The 10,280-nt window shown below is 37.5% G+C and overlaps 1 protein-coding gene across 1 annotated transcript; it reads right to left on the reverse strand.

Annotated features, from left to right (window-relative positions):
- Positions 1-8,316: 8,316 nt before the first annotated feature.
- LOC133880797 (uncharacterized) lies at positions 8,317-9,182 on the reverse strand. Its single transcript, XM_062319784.1, has 2 exons — positions 8,896-9,182; positions 8,317-8,799 (listed from the first exon to the last, which is right to left on the reverse strand). The coding sequence occupies exons 1-2, from the start codon at positions 8,980-8,982 to the stop codon at positions 8,335-8,337; spliced, it is 552 nt and encodes a 183-aa protein (XP_062175768.1). The 5' UTR covers positions 8,983-9,182; the 3' UTR covers positions 8,317-8,334.
- Between the last annotated feature and the right edge of the window lie 1,098 nt (positions 9,183-10,280).

A 10,280-nucleotide genomic window follows, 5' to 3' on the forward strand; every position in this document is an offset into this window, starting at 1 on the left:
CCTAATTTCTTCAAGAATTTGAACACAACTTGGTCTACACCATCCCTCGTGTAAGTATTTAGCCCATATTGATTCCCGTCCCAAAGGGTGTCCGTATGTAACACCTAGTGTAACGCCCCGACTATTATATAAGTCGTAAAGCAGAAATATCATAATTTCACATGGCGCTACTACATTTATATACACTTGCAGCGAAAGGAAAACATGTATAAATTTTTATTTTTATTTTTATTTTTGAAAGGATCACATCTCACTCTTTATCACATTATACTAGAGATTCTATCTGAGATAACAAATTATAAATAGAACAACAACATGAAACTACTATTATCTTGAGATAAATCAAAGATGCCACAACGGCATTTACACACATAATTTTAAATATTGACTCAACATGAGTCAGTCATTCAAAAGGTGAGAGGTCTCATGCAAGCCTCATGAGCAAAATCCTAGACAAGCATAAGGGTCATCATTTATCTCCTCCTCAGCAATATCTGTAAAATTAACACAATTTTACAGGGAGAATGTGTGAGTCCACCACTCAGTAAGTATAAAATATTCTGACGATACATGTGTGATGTAAGCCCCTCATTTTCCTTTGAAAATCTCTATCTTAAATTTACTAAACGGTAATCTTTGTAAGGTTTTCAGAAAGGTGTTTACTTTCTAAAATTTCATAACCGTTTTGTAAATCAAGCCTAGAGTTTTGTTAATACATACTTAATAAACATCCAAAATGTTTTTCTTTGCATTTAATACCTATCATCTCATACCATGGAGTATTAAAACAATTTATATCAAGTTAATGAAAAACGATAAATAAAAACATAAAACAATATATATTATACCATATGCTTGATTCATATAAGAAATGCATTAACAAGTTCATTTACCACATTTCACACATTTAAATATTCATTTTTCATGTCATATTTCCATATGTCAAGTGTACAGTCTCACTTGACCGCTGGAGTTTGTTAAGTGTATACCCCCACTTAACCGTTGGGTTGCTACCAATTTTTCCTCTTATAGCTTCGAGGTGCTAAGTGTACACTCCCACTTAACCGCTAGAGTTTGCTAAGTGTATACCCCCACTTAACCGCTCGGTTGCTGCCAATTTATCCTCTTATAGTCTTATAGCTTCGAAGTGTTAAGTGTATAACCCCACTTAACCGCTAGGTTCCCATCTTTTACAAACTTTTCACATATCACAGAAAATTATTTCTCATTTTCCTTTGAAACTCATTTTCCTTTAAAAATTCATTTTCTTTAAACAGATAAAATATATCATATCAACATAATTTATCATAATGATATTCCAAAATATACAGGCTCATAATCACACTAAAAATATTGTACAATTTATACAATAAAACATCAAGTGTAGGGTCAATAAGTTTTATACTTACAACTTTGGCTTAATCTGCTGAAATGATCCCTTGTATTTTTACTATGTACTCTCCTTTGCCAAAAGAATCACTACACCTTCCCGTTCTTTTCTCTTACTTTCCTTTATTTGTGTGTGCAATGGATGAAAGAAAAGAAAAAAAAATACTTGTGTTTTGTGTCTTGAAAAAGAATACTCAGAAGCCAAACAAATGATAGCCAATACAAAAAGATACATCGGTGTACTCTTATAGCCAAAGGCTTAGAAACTATTAAATGATTTTGTTGGGATTTGCTTCTCCCACGATTAATCTTCTTTGATTCATTTGTTTGTCAAGCATTAATGTAGCCTACCTTTTATTTCTTACCTTGTCTAAAGGCTTTTGATTGTGATTTGTTTCTTTCACGATTGATTTTCTTTGGTTCATTTGGTTGCCAAACATTAATGTAACCCACCTTTTATTTCTCATATTGTCTGAAGGTGGCATGAGTATTTTGATTTTATCTAAACATTGACGAAGGAGGTGCATTTTACAAACAAAACGTGGAGATGAATTAAATGAAGAGAGGCGCGTGTTTTATCATTCATTTTTCTACTGACATAAAGTTTTTCTATAATAAATGCAAGACACGCCATCTTTTTTGATAAAAGCTTGCATCAAATTTATTTTATTATTATTATTATTATTATTATTACATAAAGTAAAAGTTTATGTAACTTTGAAAGCTACACATTAAAACTAAAAGATAGCTTGAAAGTAGACTTATAATAGAGCTTATTGCATGTAGTTATGAATTCTACGAAAGTCTTCTACTCATAAATGAATTTTATTTTATTCATGTCATTTCTCTTCAATGAAAAGAGCTACAAAGCCAAGACTTGCTTTTCTAAAAAGAATCCACGTGAACATCTCTTCTTCTTCTTTTCCTTCAAACTTTCATATCTACAAGATTAGGCTTTAGCCTTGTTTCCTATATGTTTCCTACACCATTTTATTTATTACTCATAGACACTTTAATTGACCAAATCAAACGTTTATTTTATTTTTTTAAAACTTCTAATATTATTTTCTAAATCACTTCAAAATATTATCTATTACTAGCTTTAATTAACTACTAGCCACTAACCTTAAACTAATTAACTAACACTTTCATTTATTAAAATAATTTATCCAAATATTATCATAATAAATACTACTTAAATTTAATTATAACGTTTTCATTAATTATTTATATTCACAATTTTTTTATTTTGGGCGTTACATCTCGTCTAAATTAGGATTAAAAAATCACTAATTTGGTCCCTAGTTATTATATGTTTATAACTCGTGATTATATGTTTTGTTTGCTCCTATATCAACAAAGAGTAATGTGTGTTGTACACAAAGTATATACACTATGCACAAAGTAAATACAAAAAAAAAAAAAAATTACAACATGCATTACTCAATCAACCGAGCACCTGTAGCATTTTGGACATTGGAGTCAAGCTCATCGACCAACTCTATCTACTCTGTCTCAGTCGATTTTAATGCAGTACAACCAAAATCTTTTGCTGATGCTACAAGTGTCCCATCAAGCGACCAGTACAGGATTGCATTCACAAATCCCCCTTTTCAACGAGTCGCGATTAATGCATGACCCTTAACACAATTAATGTATAATTTTAAGGCACATTGGAGTGTGGTCCACACATGAATTGTGCTAAAATTATCTTTTTAGCATTTCTCCCTTTTCAACTGTCTTTTTCTTTGCATGTGGGTAAAGAACTTATATTGGTCCAAAGTAGGATCGGCAAAATAAGTACTCGATAGGACCCGTTTACGACCCGCGACTCTTTTAAGTTATACCTAGATACGATCCGTTTATCGGAGTTCCAGACATGACACGACACGGCAATTTCACGGGTTACCCGACACGACTTGTGAAACCTATTTAGCATAATGGGTTGTATCAAGTCGACACGACCCGTTTAGCTTAAGTGATTTTTTTTTTTTTTTTTTTTAGAAAGAATTTTCATACAATATGGAAATCCTACTGTATCGTTTAAGCTTCATACTGTATCCGACATATCTAGGATTTTTTTTTTTTAAATGATAATTGCACCATTGGTCTCTATGGTATGCCATAATTATTTTTCACTCCCTATGGTTTAAAAAGTGCATGGGAGATCCTTGTGGTATGCAATAATTACAAATCGATCCCTGACATCAAATTCTGTTAAAATTTTTAACAGATTCCGTCAAATGCCACGTCAGCACCACGTGTCGTCATCTTATTGGTGACACGTGGCACTGACATGTCCAATCTTAATAAAATTTATTAATAAATAAATAAAAACACTTATTTTTTTAAAAAAAATTAAAATTCAAAAAAAAAAAAACAAAAAACAAAAATGGGGGCAAAGGGGTGGCCCAGCCAATGGAGGTGGCCCCCAGTGGCCGGGGGTGGCGTGCGGCCACCCCGACGGCCTCTAGGGGTGGCCCAGCCACCCCAAGCCTGCCCTTTTTTCTTCTTTTTTTTTTTTTTAATAAATTTATATTTTTTTTATTAAGATGGACACGTGTCGCCAATTAGATGGCGACACGTGTCGCTGATTTGTAGGGTTAACGGATTCCGTCAAAATTGTGGACGGAAAATCGACCCAAGGAGTAAAACGTAATTATTGCATACCACAGGAATCTCTCATGAACTTTTTAAACCATAGGGAGTGAAAAATAATTATGGCATACCACAGGGACCAACGGTGCAATTATTCATTTTTTTAATACATATTCTCTAATCAAAGTATATCTCAGGATTTCCGTTCAATATGGGGGTATAGAATATCGATACAACTTGCTCAAACCCTCTCAAATATTATCTACTGTTTATTGAGTCCAATACAATCCGATGAGGATTTCCAATCGGCATTTCTAAATGGACTACCGACTACTCAAGCCTATATATGTTTTGTTAATGATATTATCATTCAAACAACTCTAAGACGAATTATCACTAGCAGAAAAGTATCCAACAAGCTCTCAAAGACCCCTAAACTATTTACAAAATCAGAGGACCAACATGTACCTGAAGAAAAAGCTTTAAATAGGAAAAACAATACCAAAGCTCCCAAGTATGCAAAAATCATTAATTAGAGCCTCCACTTTAGTTCAAAGGTTACCTGTAAACCAAAACTATGTATATAACTAGAATCGGTTCACAAATTCAGTCATCAGTCATCACTAGATTACTATCTACATCTAGCTATTTCAATGCAAGAACTAATATGCGAAACCAAAAGGACATAATAATATCTACAACAAGGTTTGCTATATTCATTCATCCTTCTAAACCAACCCAAACTCCAAGTGTATAAAACAATTCTGAACACAAACTTCCCACATAGACAACAATATAAAAACAATCAAACAATAACCATAATTCAAAATTCAATCATGCTCAGTCCATTATGAATCCATCAATTAAAATAATTCAAGGAACTAACTTTTCAACCAAAAAGGCTTCATCTCGAGGACAACAACATAATCCAAAACTCACTCAAGTCAAAGATCATTCACAATCCCGACCAACCCACAGTATCAAGCCAAGGAATTAAGGAAACAAACTAAAAGAACATGAGCATCATGTTTTCTTTTCCTGTACATGAAAATGTCCAGTCATGAAGCTGCTTCTTGCAAAGATAGCAAGAACTAAAAAAATCGGCAGTCCAAAACTCCATCCTGGCCTCACCAAAATTCACAGGGGAAGCTCAACAATGACTCATACATTGTTGTAAATAACATACTAGCGGTATTGGATGTGACATCGGGAGGAAAAAGAAGGGGCGGCGCTGAAGAAGAACAGAGAGAGAGAGCGTCGCTGCGTTGAGCGAGAGGAAGAAGAGGGGGTGGCACAGCGACCCGGCGTTGAAGAATAAGAAAATGGAAGAAGAGGGGCGGCGGGCGGGGCAACTGGAGGAAAAAGAAAATAATCTGATTTTATGGCTTTTGTTTTAAGTTACGGCTAATAATAATCTAATTCCATTTTCTTTTTATTTTTGAAAAAAAAAAAAAAAAGAAGTTAAACCCGCTAATTTTGTGTCGGGTTGTCAGGTCGTGTCAAAATTATCAGCCTTGGTCCAAAATCTCTTTTTTCTCGGCTTATTTCCAATTTTTTATTACTTCTTGACACTGTATTGGAAAATTTGATGGGCTCCTTCCCTCTCTGTATTTTGCTTCTTTTTACTTTAATTAAATTTTATGTCAAAGAAAAAAAAAAAAAAAAGTCCCAAATCCAAACTGACACGCACGTTAGCGTGGTAAAGAAACAACGTGGTCTACAGGTAAAACCAAATTAAAGCGGCTGCAGAGACGTAGCACCAACTCACAACGGCACATGACGCAGCCGCTCCTCCTTTTGGACACTTGCGCTGAAACCGACCCTTCACGCTCAATCCCATGCCATATGCCAAACTTTGCTCATCCCATATGCCATGTCAGCATTTTGAAACAATTAAAACATAGAAATATAAATTCTAATATTAATTACACCGTAAATAAATCCACGTGAGAGTCAACTATTTTGACCAACAAAATTTGGACCAACACACGTGGAATGGGCCATGAATCGAACAACCTACTAAAGAAACTGAAATATAATACAATGAACCGAGTACATATATATATATATATATATATAAGAGATCTATAAACCGGATCTTAAAGATTACAAAATTAAATCCCCATAGTAAAAAGTAGACGTTATCTTAATGATCTTGTCAAGGCAGTTTGGGATTGGACAGGGCAACAGTCGGATCAAACGGTATCCACTGAGTGTGAGAGCGGCATTAGTCAAAGCACGAGAAGAGAAAAAAGTGAGCAACAAACACAAAAAGGAGGATCCAGCCCTTCCTCCAATGAATCAAACACTTTTTGCAGGTTGCAAAAACAAATGGGGCAGACCCGAAAAGATAAAAAGGAAACCCCAATAAACTAAACTAAACCAAACCAGACAGACCCCATGAACACCCACTTTTCAAGAGATTAATTAAAGGGAAACAAATGTAAGCTTGTTGTGATAGGAACCCACGATAATTTGAACAGAATTAAAGATATTTGATAGATAATGAACTCCTTTCGGGTAGGAGAGACCACAAATGAATCCACTTAGGGCTGGATACAAACCACAAATGACAAAATGCCAATACAATAATCAATAATCTATTCTCCACATTCTAGAACTCATCTTATACTAGAGCTACGTAACTGAGAATAAAACTACCCACTAACATGTTAAACTACCCACTAACATATTAAACTACCCATGCACATATTAAACTACCCGTGCACTAAATAACTACCCATGAATAACTGCAGCACACCACTACCCATGTCTAGATAGTCCTTCACGTGGCCATGAACTGCAGTTGTCCAACACCCACGTCTAGAGTCCTCCACGTTTCCATCAATTGCCCCGCCTGGAAGAAGAACCTTGTCCTCAAGGTTCATGTGGAGAAATTGATGAGAGGTTCAACCTCTTCGGCTCCGCGCTTACCACCCACAATTTTTGTGTCCCCATTTTCGAACTCAAACCTTTCCTCCATTGCAGAAACCTCAATAGAGAGTGCTTGAGGTGTTTGGCAACGATGTCCCGGTGTGAATTTTTCATTGCAACCGAAACACAGGCCCTTCTCCCTTCTTTTCTGCATCTCTTCCCATGACAGTTTCTTGGCAGCACCCGATGAATATGGGCGTGTAGTATGTGTTGAGTACCCGGCTGAATTTGTCGACATAGTTGGCCCTTCACTGCTTGCAATCTTCCGGTCTCTAGAGAGATTATCATCTCTCATGCGTGCTAGCTCAATGGCATCACGGAGGGTCTTCGGTTTGAACATTCGCACAGCAGATACAATATCCTGTTGCAGCCCTCCAAGGAATGTTCCCACGAGTGCCTTTTGTGGCCACCCATCCACCCGGTTTGCCAAACGCTCAAATTCTTGTTGATAATCCCGCAATGTCCCTTCTTGTTGGATTCTTGAAAGTGCCTCGTCATAATCTTCGACTTCGGTAGGACCGAATCGAATCAGCAACTCCCGTTCGAAGGCGTCCCATGTGATGGGTACTTGTTCTTCCTTGTACAACTTTTGAACCCATTGCCACCATTGATTGGCTTCACTTTCGAGATGAAAGGCTGCCAGGGATACCTTTTGCTCCTCCGGTATTTGCTTATAATTGAAGTACTGAACTACCCGGTTCAGCCACACGTTGGGGTTGTCTCCCGAGTACCGAGGAAACTCCAACTTAGTGAAATTACTCGATCCTTTAGAACTATTCGAGTGCCCGGAAGAATGATTTCCGTTTCCTTTGTCTGCAGATGATTCACCATGTTCAAAACCCTTGAAGAAGAGTTCCTTAAGCTCCGCAAAGCTGGACTGTGATTCTGCATTCATCTTCTGCATTACTTCTTTCAAATCCTGAATTTCTAATTCCAATTTCTCAATGCGATCCTTGTTGGTAGCCATGCTTTGAATTTTGAACCTGGCTCTGATACCAAGTTGATAGGAACCCACGATAATTTGAACAGAATTAAAGATATTTGATAGATAATGAACTCCTTTCGGGTAGGAGAGACCACAAATGAATCCACTTAGGGCTGGATACAAACCACAAATGACAAAATGCCAATACAATAATCAATAATCTATTCTCCACATTCTAGAACTCATCTTATACTAGAGCTACGTAACTGAGAATAAAACTACCCACTAACATGTTAAACTACCCACTAACATATTAAACTACCCATGCACATATTAAACTACCCGTGCACTAAATAACTACCCATGAATAACTGCAGCACACCACTACCCATGTCTAGATAGTCCTTCACGTGGCCATGAACTGCAGTTGTCCAACACCCACGTCTAGAGTCCTCCACGTTTCCATCATGTTGAAGCACTGATTTTTTTCAAGTGACCAAATATAGGGGCATGGCGGAGGTAGAGATCCTCTGCTGCTGCCGCTGCTGCTCTGTGTTAAGCTCTCTGAGGCTCAAATAAGGCATGTCCACCTCATCCTTGCTGAGCGGATTCAATGTTCCGGCGAGAGGACCCGAGGAAGGCCGGCTAGTAGAACGGTAGGGCGTGGTAGACCCACTTCTGCTCTCGGTGAAGTACACGGGCCCTGATACGGAGGCCCTGAAGGCTCGAGCCCTGGCGAGATGAACGTCCTCGTGAACGTCACTGCCATGACCATGGTGGGGAACCCACTTCCATTTGAAGAAAAGGAGGGCGCTTCTCCACCACCGCTTCTTCTTCTTGCCCTTGTGGGTTTTCTTAGACTCGTCTTTTGAAATGGGTTTTTGGAGCTTGAAGTGGATGGAGTCTATGGACCTTGTTCCCTCGCGCTTCTGCTTCCTCGCCTCTTCTAACACCTTGTTTTTGACGATGAAACAAATTGTTCAGAGTCAGAAAAACTCTTCTTACGTACGCAGGAGAGAACAAACCAAAACAAAGAGAAAGAGAAAGACCTGAAAATAGTCAATCTGAGGGTCAAACCCATAGTCGCTGAAATGCTGGGGCTCTGGCATCGGAAAAATTGGGGACTTGTTCGACATTTTGGGTCTTCCTTTTTTTCTTCTCGTTCGAGGTGCTTTCAATTCTGCGTCGACATAGAGGCAGAGGTAGCAGCGGTCAGTTTCAGTTTCGTAAAAGAGGGTGGTGAGTTGCAGAGGAAGGAGGGAAAAAGGAAGGTGGGGGGAAGTGGAAAAGAGGCTTTGGGGGCTCAAGAACCAAATTCCCGTAAATGCTCTCTTCGCATCTTTTTAGAATTTCAATGCTACCCCATTTATTATATCTTTTTATACACGCGTTTGGGGGTCTTGAGATCCCATTTAATCTGGGCCGTTTATTTAAGTGAACGGCCCAAAATGAATACGTGATCAAAGACATTAAAAAAAAAAAAAAAAAAAAAATGGAAACTTTCTCTCTCTCTCTCTCTTTCTAAAACCATGAAACACATTTTTCTTTTATGGGCCAACTCCATGGTTGATTAAGAACAGTTGCGAATTAGGATGTTGACGGGTCATCTTCAAGCATGTTGCTATGGAAGTTTTTCTTTTTTCATTTTTTTTTTTAACCGAAAACAAAGTTATTTCATAATATGTGGGTAAAAGGTCGTGGACATATTGATATTGTATGAGATTTTGCGTTAACAGAATAATGAAGTGGTAGAAGTAGGCTTTAAGAAAACATCTAACTAATCAATTAATCATGACAAGTGTTGGTACAGTTTTCGGTATAGTGTGAATCTGCACGTTCCTTTAATGTTCTTCACGCTTCTTAATAACTCTGCAAAACAACAAAACCTAGGGACCCTTCCGGGGGTCCCGCTCCGATGCCTAAGTTAGCTTCTGTGAGAGAAATAATGCTCTATGCATAAAAATTGAGTCTTTGTTTATACCTGGGGTATGAGCCTATTTATAGGCATAGAGGTGGAGTTGAACCTGGATTAGGACTCCTGCTCCTTGTTGATCTAGAACTGCTGTCAGAGTTCTAATTAGACTTTAATCCTTTACTAGACTTCTAATTGGATATCTTCTTAGACTTCCAATCTGATATCTTCTTAGACTTCTGATCTGATATCTTCTTAGACTTCTGATATGATCATTATTCTTATCTTATCATTATTCTTATCTGTTTGGACCTATTTGACTTTTGAATCTTCTCTTTGGATCGGGTTGAGTGGGATTTATCCCCAACAGTTACCCCCCAATTCCCTTATCCGAAGCTTGCTTGAATAATGGGAATTCCATGTCTAAGGAAACCCGATCTTTGTCTCCTTCTGAAAACCTGCTAACCTGCAAAACCCGAGGGTTAAATCTTACCCCCCAATTACCTTTTTGTTTTTCCTTAG

The sequence above is a fragment of the Alnus glutinosa genome, chromosome 1 (assembly GCF_958979055.1).
Source record: "Alnus glutinosa chromosome 1, dhAlnGlut1.1, whole genome shotgun sequence".
Taxonomy (NCBI): domain Eukaryota; kingdom Viridiplantae; phylum Streptophyta; class Magnoliopsida; order Fagales; family Betulaceae; genus Alnus; species Alnus glutinosa.

What these genes read in the sequence shown, in the direction of transcription:
- LOC133880797 (XM_062319784.1), bottom strand. Translation starts at nt 8,982, where the DNA reads ATGTCGAACAAGTCCCCAATTTTTCCGATGCCAGAGCCCCAGCATTTC. An exon ending in CTCAGATTGACTATTTTCAG is followed by an intron (nt 8,800 to 8,895) that starts GTCTTTCTCTTT and finishes GTCAAAAACAAG; the next exon opens with GTGTTAGAAGAGGCGAGGAA.